Source organism: Setaria viridis, chromosome 8, assembly GCF_005286985.2.
Source record: "Setaria viridis chromosome 8, Setaria_viridis_v4.0, whole genome shotgun sequence".
Classification (NCBI taxonomy): Eukaryota; Viridiplantae; Streptophyta; class Magnoliopsida; order Poales; family Poaceae; genus Setaria; species Setaria viridis.
The window spans coordinates 667,184-681,356 of NC_048270.2; the positions used below are offsets into that span (position 1 = coordinate 667,184).

A 14,173-nucleotide genomic window follows, 5' to 3' on the forward strand; every position below is an offset into this window, starting at 1 on the left:
AGCACCTTTTGTTATCCATTTTCCCCCATTTACATACTACAAGTTGCTTTAGTGTTGATCAGTGGCACTAACATGTGTTGTTTTAAATTTTTAACTGCTCTAGTTAATAGTTACCAATGCACAAAGTTTTGACATATATGCACATGCACATGCAACCTGTATTATTTGAACATTTGATACGAGTGCGGCTCCAAAGTGACACCTGAATTCAGTGCACATACTTTCTTTTTAATTCTCTAAGAATCCGAGGTAGCCACATACTCATACATGCTTAGTGCGAACAAAACAAACACCATCAGTGTGCTTGTGGGAAGTTCATAAGAATCATTGGAGGCTAGGTCATGGCTGGATTTCATATATATAGTACGATAGATACATGCAGTGAGCGATTAGGACCACAATGCCAAGCAACAAAAACAAAAACACGTACTCGATCGCTTCGGTCGATGGGTGTTTGGTAGAATTATTGATGCATCCAAAGCCAAGCTCGCAACAATTAAAACTGAAGGCAAGCTAGCCATGCATGCGTAACAGCAGTGATGCATGCAGCCGTTTCTTGTCGCGTTTGGAAACGGAGTTTTGGCACGCAGCGACAACTCACGCAACAGCTAGCAACATGCATGCGTACGTACGCCGTTGCTAGTGCACCCTGTAATTTGTAATCATCATCTGAGGGAGTTTTTGAAATAAACGCTGTGCAGTGCGACGCATACGAGTGCTGTTTCGTGTGAGCTCAGCCGCCTATGCCTATGCATCGACGTGCTGTGCTGGTGCTGCAGCATAGTACACATGAGCAAAGGGACCAAACACATGGACGGCGATCGAGGCATGAAGATAAGTTAAGGACAAATCAGTTTTGTTTCATGCAAGGCAGCCCGGGACTGAAAGCAAAGCTCCTACCAGCCACCAGTGACCTCACTGCTTGTTGCTCAATGCAATTTTTTGTTACTAGCTTGCTTTTTCCCTGATTAAAACTCCTGCTTAATTGCTTTAGTTCTGATTAGTGATGCTGATGGAAGTTCTAACTTCTAAGTTTAACAAAGGCCTCGTTGTGTATGCAACCAAGTATGTAACAGTATGATATCAAATAAAGCGCGCCTCAAGAGATCAGGCATTCATGCACACAACACAAACGAAACAAGTGTAGCAGGGGGGCAATCACTTACGAGTTTCCAACAATATAATTCAAGATGATGGCTGGGGAGAAAGAGGACTCGATGCCATAATATACCACTATCACTTCAGTTTTGATAATCGTTGGTGTTTAGACTCGGCAACCAACCGAGTGGGCTGCCTGAGGTAGTGTTTTGGTTATTTAGGCTCGTCGAGATCAGGAACTCGAAGGTAAATGCAGACACATAATTTAAACAGGTTCGAGCCATTGAATAGTGTAATACTCTACATCATGTGTGTTGGTGGGATTCAATTGCTTTGGAGGAGGTCCCTGTCTCACCTTATATTGTCGGGGGTAGAGTTACAGGTCAGTTGATTTACAAGAATACTAGTCGGATTCGACTAGAGGAGTTCTACTCATATTATTATGAGTACTTTTCCTAATCCTCGACTAGTTCCTGTCTTTCTATGTAGACTACACCGTCCTGCGCCATAGTCTCCATGTTAGATACGTCTCAGTGTCCAGCCCTATATTTAAGACTGTCTAAACCTTCTGGTGGGCCCATAGATGTATGTACGACAAGCCCCCGAGTACTTTTTAGTCAAATATAGCAGTTCCGAGTACTTTTATAGACTTTGCCGACTAGTTCTTGGTGCTCTTCGAGTACTTCATCTGGTTGAATCTTCAAAGGTACCTAAAGACTGTCATGCGGCTAGAATGTACTCAAGTCTCATTTGACTCAGTCTCTTGTCTTCCAATCTTGAATTTTATGTGGAAGTACGATGAAAGTTACACTCTCTATGGAGTAGCTCGCGAGCCTTAGGTTGAATCAAAGAATCAGGCTGAGGGTCAATCTATAATTTGCATCACTTTCCCCTTAAAAACTCAGAGAAAAAACTTTTTCGTCGATGGACACGTGGCACACAGCCCCCGAGCCTTTTACCGACTAGTTTGGTAGGTATAAGGGTCAACCTATGGTCAACGTGATTATCTTTGAAAGGAAATCTTATCTCTTCCAAAAATAGAGGTAACTGCCAATTAAGTGTCGCGAAATCTGCGGATCCGTTAAACCTGAAATTCCTTTATTCGCGCTGCTATTACTGCGCCGCGGTGATAAATAACGGAGAAAATTATCCCTTCCGTTTTACCTTTGCCAATTGTCGTTCTAATCTCCACAGTGTAGCCCTAGCGCCGCCGCTGCCCAATATCCGAGCACTAGCGCCCACCCCCACACACACACCACCACCACTCAGCCCTCGAGCGTATGCGATAGAAGAAGCTCGTGACATCAAGGATAAGGAGGAAGGCTGCTGCTGTTAAGCCTGTCGAGGGGGAGAAGAAGAACAAAGGATTTGGCAAGGAAAAAGATCTTCAGTTGCCGGCGCACAAGTACGGGAAAACCAATCAGACCGCACCGCCAACTCTCGCTTGTGCTTGGAAATGGTCATCCTTGAAAGAAGAGGAGATCAAGGCGCTTGTGGCCACCAAGTTTATCGAGCGTGGTCTTGCACTGCCCGGTTCTGACTTTTTTCGGGGTCTTCTGAACTACTATAAGTTGGAGCTGGTTCATCTGAATCCCAACAAAATTCTCCATACTGCCATATTTGTTCACCTCTACGAAGCTTTTCTAGAAATCAGACCCCACTTCCAGTTATTCCGAAAATTTCTCCGTGTAAAGCCGCAGCCGATAAGGGATCACACTCAAGTAGTCGGAGGAGCCTATCCAGATACAGGAGAAACTCGGTAGCCAGTATCTGGCTTATGAGTTGATAGATTCCAATGCCGGGTGGAAAGAAAAGTGGTTCTACATTGGTAACCATGATCCAAAACTACCCGAGCTGATAGGACATCACCCCTCCTGGAACAACTGGTGGCTTGATGAGCCAACACATGGGGATTGCCTCCAACTACCTGATCTCCTTGATAGAGTAGCCAAGTTGAAGCAATAAGGGCTCACTGGAGTTGGAGTAGCCTTCAATTTTATGAAGTGACGAATCCAGCCCTTGCAGCAGCAATGCCACTAGGGCTATGAGTATTCTGGTGTCAATGATCCGTCTAGACTGTCTCCTGATGAGCTCAACATAGATGAAATTATAGTGAGACTGAAGCAGATGTTCAAAAATGTGGGCGAGATCCCTACTATTGTGCGGGAATTCAGCGCCGCCAACCCGCCAAAGCCTGTAAGTACCCGTAGTCGTAGCCCCCGAGTACTTATTTTGAAGTTTGTTGGGTTTGCTAACTTATCTTTCATTGCAAGAAGATGATGCTTTGTATTTCTCTACTCCTCCTCCTCCTCCTGGATCAGAAGATACTTGTGAAGCTGCTCCTCACGTGCATACGGTGGAGAGCGATAAGAGTGATGATAACCAAGAGGAGGAAGTACTCGAATCCTCTAGCGGCACTAGCTCTGATACTGCGGAGGACTTTGAAGTCAAGGCCCAGCCATCTATTAAGGTTGGATCGTCCTCTAGATCGAGGAAGCGCACAGCTAATGATGAGCTTGAAGCCGCAATCCCTCCGCTACCAAAGAAGAAACATACCATTGCGGCTAAATGGGCTATGAAGAAGTCTGTCACTGTAGAAGATGTGCCTTCCACGGTAATTCCTTATGAGGAAGGACAAGATTCTAAGGATCGTGTACTCCTAGTAGGAGATTCCAATAACACCACCGTGTTTGCTCAAGATGACATTGGTAGTTTGCAGGTACTCGAGCCGGTGATGGATGCTAAAAAGGCAGGTACTCTAGCTATGCAAGATAGGTCGCCAGTCATTGAGGAGGTGATCAACATGCAAGATGATCCGGAGCCTCCTGTTGCTGTTGGTAGCAACACATCTGGATTAGTGATGGACCCTGCCGGCGTAAGAACAACTCGAACAGCAGAGGCGGTGACTAAGGCTGGCAATGATCATGCTGCAACCATTCAAGATGCACCAAAGAGACCGTCTCTAACCATCAAACCATTGTGCCTTATAGGAGAACCCTCTTTGAAATTGAGGAGATCTATAAGGTATGTCTTGCTACTCCTTTGAGTACTAATTGTAGCTCATGATTGATTTGTTGAGTCTCTGAGATTTTGTCTTATGCAGGAAATCCTCTGATATGGACTTTGGAGGGCCTAGCTTGAGGCTTGTGACCGATGGTAGTAGCCTCTCAGTCCAGGACATTGCCCTGGCTCAAGCAAGTCCATAGCTGGAGAATCAGCCCGCGACGACGAGTAGTCCAAGTGCTGTGTCTTTTGTAGCAGCATTGATGTAAGATGTTATATCATCTTTGACTGACGTTATAGTGCTAGCCCCTGAGTGACAAGCACCTGAAGAAGTGGTGGCGACTACCTCTAGCATCGTGGCTACTCTCGTAGCCCTTGAGGCAAAGGCGAAAATTGAAGCGACAACAATTTTGAAAGTCATGGCTATCAACGTGTCTTCCAAGCCAGGTCCATCGACAAGCCTTGCCATGGTTCCGCTCAGCACAACTGATTTCAAAGCTCACGCGGATCCTCTGTCGGCTGGAGAAATTTGTCTTGAAGATATCCAACTGATCGACGACCCTCTGCTGAACATGGATGTGGTTGCTGGGATGATGGAGATGCACCACCGTATCGATGCTTAAGCAGATGTATGCTTTATTTGGCTTATAACTTGCAATTAGTACCCATGCCTTGATACGAGTACTTATTGTGTGGCGCAGGATGTCATCAAACGCTCCCGCTGCAAGATGTTTTTAGTGCTTCCGACTTGTTGTTTTAGTGCATCTCACAATCTTCCTTGATATTTGCTTGTACGGTAGATATGACTGTTTGCGCACAAGGCTTCTTTGATGAGCCTCATCAGGTGCTAATTGTGAGTACTCTTGTTGTGTGTTCCTTTGTTTGTAATGCACGAGTACTCAAGCTGGGCGATAGACTTCTTTAATTGAGGTCTCTTTAGGATTTCAACGAGTAGAGCCTATCTTTACAACCTCTCTAAGTTGTATTGATGTTATGCTCTGGAAAGCATGGAATTGTAGATTTGTTATTACAAGCCGCGACTAGACAGACTTGTCTAGTGAATAGTTACTTAAGTAGTTTAATTAACTCCTGAGGTACTGATAGCTTCTTTTTTTTTGCAAGCTACTAATGGACAAATTTATCTAATGAGTTAACTAACTCATTGAGTTTACTACAGACTTGCTTTGCAAGTCGTGATTGGACATTTTTTTCCAGTGAGTTGAATAACTTATTAAAATTTTGCAGACTTGTTATTACAAGCTGCACTGGGGCAATTTTGCCGAGAGAGCTGAATAGCTTGCTATAGTTGTGTAGACTTGTTATTACAAGCTACAATTGGGTGATTTTGCCCAGAGAGCTAAATAGCTCTGCAAACTTGTTTCTGCAAGCCGTGATTAGATAGAAATAAGTAGTTGAATTACAATAAAAAAATATGACTGCTTTATTGAATTGTAATTTTTTAACTAGGGCCTATGGCCAATTCACATGAATATGTAAATCAAAATTTAGGGATAAAATCGACAGAGTTGCTTGATATTCCACGAGTTATCAACGTCTTTGCCAAAGAGATGTTAGAGCTTATATGACCCAGGTCCAGTGACCTTGGAGATGATGAACAGTCCCTCCCATGGCGAGTTTAGCTTGTGCAGCTTCTTGGTGTCTTGGATATGCTTGAGGACTGTATCGTCTATATTGAATGAATGTTCTTTGATGTTGCAATCATGATTGCGGTGGATTCTTTCAAGGTACCTTGCAGACTGGATGAGTGCTGCACAGCGAGCTTCTTCGAGGCTGTCTAAGTCTAGGCGCCTTGTTTCCTCTGCTGCGTTCTCCTCGTACGGCTCGACTATTGGAGATTTTCACATAACGTCGGCAGGTAGGACAACTTCGGATCTGTAGACCAGAAAGTAGGGCGATTGCCCTATAGGCTTGCATGGCTGGGTACAGAGCCCTCAGAGAATATTGGGTAGTTCTTTGAGCCACTTGCCTCCTTTCGTGTTACCGATATGATGCAGCTTTTTCTTGAGAGCTTCCAGTACCATCCCATTAGTGCGCTCAACCTGGCCGTTGGCCCGCGGATGAGCGACAGAGACGTACTGGACGTCGATCCTGCTGTTCTCACAATATTCCCAGAACTCATGATTGTTGAAGTTGGAGCCCAGATCTATGATAATGCGATTGGAGAAGCTGCAGCGGTGGACAATTTCATCGAGGAAGTCGAGTACTCTATCTGCCTTGGGGCAGGTTACTAGTTTCACCTCGATCCACTTGGTAAACTTGTCAATTGCCACCAGTACTCGGTTGAATCCTCTAGGCGCCGTGGGTAGTGCACTGATCATGTCGAGCTCCCAGCATGCGAAGGGCCAAGGGGGTGGTATGGTGATCAGCTTGTAGGCAAGGACGTGTTGTTGCTTGGTGAAGAATTGACATCCTTAGCATCGGCGGATTAGTTCCTCGGTATCAGCGAGAGATGTAGACCAATAGAACCCTGATTTCACCGAGCATAAGACCTATGTCTTTTCTACATTAAATTCTAATTTGTAAAGAAATTGGCCAACCATCCTAATTATTGGAGTGTTCATCAATACCATATCTATTTGCATGAGGGGTTGTAAATTGCTTAAGTAAAGGCGTATATGCCAACAAATAGGTTGAAGCTGCATAAGCCACCACAACTACCGTTAGATAATCATGACTATTAAACATGTGAAAATAATCGAAAGCACGCTCCTCAAGTTCTTCGCCCATGGTTCAAATTTTGAATTCCTTGTGCGGAGTGGCTTTACTATCGATTGAGCAATGCTAAGTACTACTTTACTTATTTACATTTACATGTGACAGATTGATAACAAAAAAATTGAATAAAATCAAACTAGGTGTGCAACTATTAACACTAGAAGTTGAACGTTGCGTCATTTTTCAATCCAAGTTTCAAATAAAAGTATAGTATCTCTTGGGTCCTTTTTTTAAAAAAAATACTATCTCTCGGGGCCTTGACTCCTTGTCACGCAAGCAAAACAACTGCTCAATTCAAACTCCCCACCAAAAATTTCCCCGAAACATTGATGGAGGGAAACCGAAGGGGCCAGTTTGGGTGTGCACCGTCTCCAACCCAACCACAGCCAAGCCTATTTAATTCACTGTGCTGCAGTGCTAGCTTTTTACAACCGTGCCCCCACACCCCGCTCCTCTCCCCTCCCTGTAACTCCGCTCCTTTTCACCTCCCGTCCGTCTCCATCGATCTCCCCCCCTTCAAGAAGCGAAAGAACCGCCGCGTTGCTCCTGCTCCCTGCGGCGGACGCCATGGACGCCTGGGAGGCCACCAAGGTGGTGTTCGACCGGGTGCGCGCTCTGGACCCCGACAACGCCTCCAAGATCATGGGCCTGCTCCTCATCCAGGACAACAGCGACAAGGAGCTCATCCGCCTCGCCTTCGGCCCCGACCACCTCCTCCACGCCTTCGTCGCCACCGCCCGCGCCGACCTCGCCGCCAAGCCCGCGTCCCCGCCGTCGCCCGTGCTCGGCTCGCCCTGGGGCGGCGTTCCGAGCCCCGGGGGAGGTGACCATCAGTCGCCGTTCGCCGCCGACCAGGTGGGGTACGACGGCGGCAACGCGTTCTACCCCGAGGGCGAGTACGACTGCTGGTCGCCGGCCAGCGTCGGCCACCGCCGGAGCTTCTCGCTGAGCGACGCCGAGGTGGCGGCGTGGAGGCCGTGCATGTACTTCGCGCGCGGCTACTGCAAGAACGGCTCCTCCTGCCGGTTTCTGCACGGCCTGCCCGAGGACGACGCGGCGGCGGCGGCGGCGGAGCGGGAGATGGCGGTGGTGCGCGCCAAGGCCTTGGCCGCCGCGCGGCAGCAGCAGCTCATGGCGTCCGCGTTCCCCTTCTCGCCGTCGCCGCCCAAAGGCGTCAGCCTCAACTTCCTGCTCCAGCAGCAGCAGCAGCAGCACGAGCACCAAAGGTGCCATTTTTACCTGCAAAGATTGCATTTTGGTTTGGGTCTTGTGCCCACTTTTCCTGATTTTGCGTTGCTGTTTCAGAGCGGCGGCGGCGGGCATTCTGCTCGGCGGCGAGGACATGCACAGGTTCCCGGAGCGGTCGCCTCGGATGGACCGCGGCGAGCTCATCGGCAGCCCCGCGGCCCGGCAGATCTACCTGACCTTCCCGGCGGACTCCACCTTCAGCGAGGAGGACGTCTCCAACTACTTCAGGTAACAAGCACGCCGCCATTATTATTAGCTTCTGTTTTGTTTGGACTGTCTCCAATAATGGACGAAATCGATTGCCTTTGGTTTCGATCGAGCAGCATGTACGGTCCGGTGCAGGACGTGCGCATCCCCTACCAGCAGAAGCGCATGTTCGGCTTCGTCACCTTCGTCTACGCGGAGACGGTGAAGATCATCCTCAACAAGGGCAACCCGCATTTCGTGTGCAACGCGCGCGTGCTCGTCAAGCCATACAAGGAGAAGGGCAAGGTCCCGGACAGGTTCAGGTCCGTCCGTTGCATCCCAATCCATCCTACATTGCACGTTGCTTGGCGGTTTCTGTTCCTAAAGCAACTTTTGCTTTTTTTTTTGTTTGATTGCAGGAAGCTGCAGCACGCGCACCACGGCGACTTCGTCGGCTGCACGTCGCCCACCGGATTGCTCGATTCCAGGGACCCTTTGGATCTGCAGCAGCCGCAGATTGGTGAGTAGTAACCGTTCTCTTTTCTGCATGCATGTGTCCCTAGCAGCATTTCCGTTGCTGATTGCAGGTGTTTTGACATGTTGATTTTGCAATTGCTAGGACCAAGGATGATGTACGGGAACATTGCTAACCATGAGGCTTTTCTGAGGAGGAAGCTCGAAGAGCAGCAGCAGGCGGCCGAGCTGCAGCAAGCTATTGAGCTGGAGGGATGCCGGTTCGTAAGGCTGCAGCTTCTCGACCTCAAGAGCAGGGGTCACCATCTCGGCTTCCCTGTGCCTCTGGGACAAGCTGATGGCAAAGGCAGCATCAATGGGAATGGCAATGCCGTCCATATGGAGGATGTCACCATCCAAGGTCTACTTCTTGACCCTGACAAATTCTTGGCTCTCTTGCATTGGTGAGGTGCTTGCAGGTTCAGAGGTCGTGACTTTGTGAATCCATGGTTTCTGATTGTAGATAGCAAGATGAACAGTACAAGTCTTGCAATGAGTGCGCCTGCAGCTGCTGCTGTCTCTGCAACTGATGCAGAAGGCAGGCACGAGGAGCAGCAGGAAGAGGATGGTGATGCCAGTCCCAAGCAGGTGGTCAACCCTGGGGAAGAGGAGAAGAGGGAATCTGGTCCTGTGACAGCAACACCCAATGTTGCTTGCGCATTCCAAGAAAGGTAAGATTGTTGTTGTGGAGTAAATATTTACCAAATGGGCACGGCTAGTTGGTATTTCTTTTAGGGGAAAGGAATGGAGAAAAGGCAGCATAGAGAAACAAAGCTGGCTTGCTTAATTTTTCCTTTCTTTGGGCATGTTTGGTTGGTTGATAAATGTAAACGTAGCCATGCCACACTTTTGCCATCTGTCATTGACTCTAAATTTGCCACTGCTAACAAATTGTTGGAAACTTATCTGTGGTCATTGTTTAGCAAAGAGGTGGCAATATGTGATAGTTGAATGAAAATGTTTTTTTTTGGTCTATGCTCTATTTATTCTCTGGCCTAAAGCTAACGCTCCTCTAAAAGGAATTGACGAATTGTTAATGGAGGTGAGGTATATAGGCTGTTAGGGTGGCTGACGATTTGTTCTCTTGATTGGAAGAAACAAAAGGGGAAAAGAAAAGCCATAGCAAAGGGTAGGGGAAAGGAGAAACGAAACTAATGGCTATTTTTAAGCAGTATCTTGTTGCAACTTGTTCCCTTTCTTTGGGTTTGGTCTTGATCTTTCCAGGATTGATATGTTCCTTGTTTGTTTGAATTGTAGTGGCGTGGTGGAGCACATTTTGCCTGAGAGCCCCTTTGCATCACCCACCAAGGCCTTCACTGATACTTCTACAACAGGTCAAAATGGCAACATCAGCAACACCAGCCCTCATCATGTGGCTTCATCCCTCTTCCCACCTACATCCACCCTTGAGCTGCCCCCATACAACTCCTGCTTCTTTCAGGTGCCCAGGTAAATATTCAGTAATTTAATCTTTCATACTCTTGTTCATACTGTTCGAAGTTTTGGCTTGTCCATTACTGTTTGAGTAAAGCATAATCTTTTGTAATACCCTTGTCCCTTTCTATTTGTAGTTTCGGCTTGTGTAACCTAAAATATTTTGTTGTGGTCGAATTAGTTGAACCTTGGTAGTCTAGGTAGGTCGGGTTAACCTATTAGCTCTTCAAACGTAGTGCTATGAGTTAACACCCATATGAACTAATAGAGGTGCTATGCATACATGGACTCGCCTCATCCTGTCATGGGTAGGGTTGGGCAAAAATCGGATTTTATACACGGGTGTTTCTTATTATCTAAAAGAAGTTATAGGTTAACAGCAGGATGTTTTCTTATTGCTATTTATGTGATAAGAAAGATTGTTTTACCTCTGTTTTTCTTCAGGTTTTCTCCTGGGCATGAAGCCATTGGCCTGTGAATACAGAGCAAAAGGGGTCTCCTTTCCTCTAATCTGGGAGTAAGTATCAACAGCCCTGTCTTTGTTTATGAGAGTGCTGTAACAATCAGCTGCTCAATCATGATGCATATAAAATTAGCCTCCCCCTGCTGATGGTCCTGTTATTGTTTATTGATGTGCTGCCTGCAGGGACTATCATGACCCCATCAAGTGGAGGAAAGGGTAGAAGAAAGCTTTAACAAATAATAGGTGTATCTTCAGGGAGGGAACAGCAACAGCAACAACAAGAAAGAAACAAATCTAGGTTGTTTTAGTTCTAGACTTCTAGGTCTAAGTATATGATAGTAGTCCTATAAATAATAGTCGTTTAGTAGCTCCTGCCTGTATCAAGAACAAAGATCAAAGGTCCATCTCGTAAGCTCGTTTGTAGTATGGATCTCAGAATGATACAGTCATTAAACCGTAGATGATGTAGTAGTAACTAGACCTGGCAGCCAGTTGTAGTGAAGTGACATGGCTGCATACAGACATCCAAAGAAAACAGAGGCTAGACTGCTAGAGAGGTAGAGGAGTGGACAAAAGCCAGAGAGGTAGAGGAGTGGACAAAAGCCAGGCAGTCATAGTGCTGCAGCTGCACAACAGCACAAGGAAAAGTGACGCGACGAGAGGGACCAGAGCACTCACATGAGCAGTTCAGCATGGACCCGTCATCCGTGTCCTATTTTGCCCATTGCTGTTGCATCGTCTTGCATGCTTGCAGCACTCCTTGGGTCTGTGCATCCACCTTTTGCTCTTCTTTTCACCCTTGTAGAACAGCAGGAGGTAGCAGACAAAGAAATGGAAAAGTAATTATCAGCCAATATTTCATCTCTGTCATGTTTCGATAATGTGGTTTTATTATATGGTGAAGGGCTTATGTTTGCTTTAGATTTTCCTGCACAAAACAACTGCTTGTTCTGATTCTAAAGCTCATTTGGAATGCATTCTGCAGCATTTGATCGACAGGTGAACAGAGAATGTAATGCCCATTTGGAATACAAGAATTTTCAATTTTGGTGATAATAGTTAAAGTGTTTGTGGAGGTTTGGTCCGGTTTGCCGATTTTCTGGGCAACCGAAAGGCAGGGGGCATGAGAGCGAGGAGAATCTGATGCAGTGTGAGATTGACGTGGCTGAGTGAATGGAGGGAGACCTGATGGGGAAAGGGGGAACAGCACGCTCACCTTTCGGTATATGGGATGGGATGCCCAACTTGCTTGAGCTTGGTGCATGCAGAATGAACTTGTCTCATGGCTGGCGATGCAAACGGGTTGTCTCGTGCTCACGCTTGTTGGCACCATGCATTGGATTGGATGATCTGCGTCGTTTGCAACTCTGCATGCTTGGTCTCGCCATCGCCATCAGAAAGAGCAACAGTGCAGCTGATGTCTTGCTTGTGTCTTCTTAGCTAGTATGAATGTGATATAAAGAAAGCTAGAGAAGAGAACTGGTCGGTCGTTACTTGCTCCTAACCACCGGGCATGATCGAGATAGATGCAGGCAAAGCCATTCACGGATCAAAGTGATTGATGCTGGATTGCGTTTTCGGTTACAAACGGTATCATGATAATATTCCTCCTTTCAGTTACAAACGGTAGTAGGTAGGAGTGCTTCAGAAACGGCAGTGACAATTAATTGCTACGCAGTTTCATAATGTTTTTTAATTTCTTTCTTTTCGGTGCAAACACTATTTGTGCCATATATTGACCCTCTGATCCCGACCAAACTGAAGAGGCTCAATGGCAAAATGACCTCTGCTACTTAACTTTGCCGTTTAGAAATGCTTCACGTATTGCTTGTAACCTGAGTCGCAACTTGTCCAGCGGTGGCAGGTGATCCTTCACCACCGGCGAGCTCAAGAAATTCCCCATCCACGCAGACAGGGAAGGGAGCTTCTCCTCTGTTATCATCTTGACGCCGGTGATCTCCTCATATATCGGAATCACATACGACAGCGGGCCAAGTGATAAGTCCACGAAGCCGATCTTCTCGCCGGCAAAGAATCGCTTCCCATCAAGCTCCTTCTCCAGAACCAGCAGCTGGTCTATGGCAGCTCCGTGTGCATCCTCCTGTTGTTGGCCTTGCGTGGTGAACCACTTCCAAATCGGTGGCGAGAGCTAAAAGAATATACAATTACATGCTTGTTTTATGTTCTTCCCAAACTATATGATCTATGGATGAATGACTGTAATTGAAGGTTGGAATCAAAAGTTGAGAACTGATTAACAGAGAAGAAACTTGAAAATTTCTGACCTTATCCTGGAGAAATCTAATCCAGAAACGGGCCATGGCGCGCTCGTAGGGATCCTCCGGTAAGATGGGGTCACCACGGTCCTTCCACGCCTCATCGATGAACTGGATAATGACCTCTGACTCTGCGATGGGTTTACCTTGATAGACCAGGACAGGAACTTTCTTGTGCACGGGGTTGTACTCCAGCAGCTGGTCGCTCTTGTTGCTGAGATCCTCCTCGATGTAGTCGTACTCCACGCCTTTGATCCTTAGCGCCCATATCACTTTGAGAACGTAGGGGCTTGGCCAGAAGCCAAACAGCTTCACCTGCTTGTCTCCCTCTTGTTGATGATTCATGGTGGATTGTTAGTTGTGGTGTACTGGTGAACTCATCAGTCTGGTAGTTATATTTGCTTTAATCTGTATACAGTGCTTTAGTTTCTTGTGGTGAAGAGTAGTTTCAATGTTTAGTCAGCTTTGGCGGCTGAATAGTCTGCATAACGTCCCTGTCTCATGAAACACGATTTGTACCTTGTATTTTTTTTTTAGATTCTCGTAGATCCCTGCTGTACGTTTGGGCTTCAATGCTCGATCTCGACGTTACCGTGCATGGTTTCGGGATATATGTTTCAACGACATGGACGTATATCTACGTACATAGTAAAATTAATAAATTTAAAAGATTCAAAAGAATTATAATTTGGTATCAGGTCTAACATTTGATTCAATTTTATATGTCATCATTAGGGAGTAGCTGTGCATGATTATCGATCACATTTTACCATTATCGGCATACGTGTTTCTTCAATCTGCCGGTTCAACAACGTTCACTACTGGAAAGCTCGTTCCGGTTAGGAAACATCAGGGAACTCAATTTTAAAACCAGAACTACTAATTTAGAATTAAAAGTCGGGATCTTTAGTCCCGGGTACGGGTAACTCACCCGGAACTAAGGAATTTTTGACCAAAAATTATTATAAATTATAGGGAATCTCACACAAATCGTAAGTCACAAGTTACGCAATTTCTCATATGAAATATCCGCGTACACGGTGCATAAGATTTTTAGATCTCCACGACGGCGTCTCCTCCGTCGTCTTGACCGGTCATCCCTCCTCCGCCGTACTACTGCTGCACCTCCTCAGTCTTAGGGCTTCTTAGGCCGTCATATGCAGGTTCAGTTTCCTTCCAATCCAATCCGTCTGCATGTAGAGCTAGCGTAATTAAA

At 46.5% G+C, this 14,173-nt stretch overlaps 2 protein-coding genes across 2 annotated transcripts; one reads left to right on the forward strand and one right to left on the reverse strand.

Moving 5' to 3' along the window:
- The first annotated feature begins 7,273 nt into the window (after window positions 1-7,273).
- Window positions 7,274-11,537, forward strand: LOC117833362 (zinc finger CCCH domain-containing protein 53). The gene is made up of 9 exons (XM_034712823.2): window positions 7,274-8,063; window positions 8,143-8,313; window positions 8,409-8,594; window positions 8,691-8,791; window positions 8,891-9,145; window positions 9,248-9,455; window positions 10,042-10,233; window positions 10,663-10,735; window positions 10,865-11,537. Exons 1-8 carry the CDS (start codon window positions 7,405-7,407, stop codon window positions 10,694-10,696), a joined length of 1,806 nt encoding a protein of 601 aa, XP_034568714.1. The 5' UTR covers window positions 7,274-7,404; the 3' UTR covers window positions 10,697-10,735; window positions 10,865-11,537.
- Window positions 11,538-12,222: 685 nt separating this feature from the next.
- On the reverse strand, window positions 12,223-13,363 carry LOC117833363 (glutathione transferase GST 23). Its single transcript, XM_034712824.2, has 2 exons — window positions 12,967-13,363; window positions 12,223-12,830 (listed from the first exon to the last, which is right to left on the reverse strand). Exons 1-2 carry the CDS (start codon window positions 13,300-13,302, stop codon window positions 12,471-12,473), a joined length of 696 nt encoding a protein of 231 aa, XP_034568715.1. The 5' UTR covers window positions 13,303-13,363; the 3' UTR covers window positions 12,223-12,470.
- Between the last annotated feature and the right edge of the window lie 810 nt (window positions 13,364-14,173).

Excerpts from the sequence above, each read along its gene's own strand:
- LOC117833362 (XM_034712823.2), top strand. The coding sequence starts at position 7,405 with ATGGACGCCTGGGAGGCCACCAAGGTGGTGTTCGACCGGGTGCGCGCT. Across the intron at positions 8,595-8,690 it reads AAGGTCCCGGACAGGTTCAG|GAAGCTGCAGCACGCGCACC; the intron begins GTCCGTCCGTTG and ends GTTTGATTGCAG. Across the intron at positions 9,146-9,247 it reads GGAGGATGTCACCATCCAAG|ATAGCAAGATGAACAGTACA; the intron begins GTCTACTTCTTG and ends TTCTGATTGTAG.
- LOC117833363 (XM_034712824.2), bottom strand. The coding sequence starts at position 13,302 with ATGAATCATCAACAAGAGGGAGACAAGCAGGTGAAGCTGTTTGGCTTC. Across the intron at positions 12,831-12,966 it reads TTAGATTTCTCCAGGATAAG|CTCTCGCCACCGATTTGGAA; the intron begins GTCAGAAATTTT and ends ATATTCTTTTAG.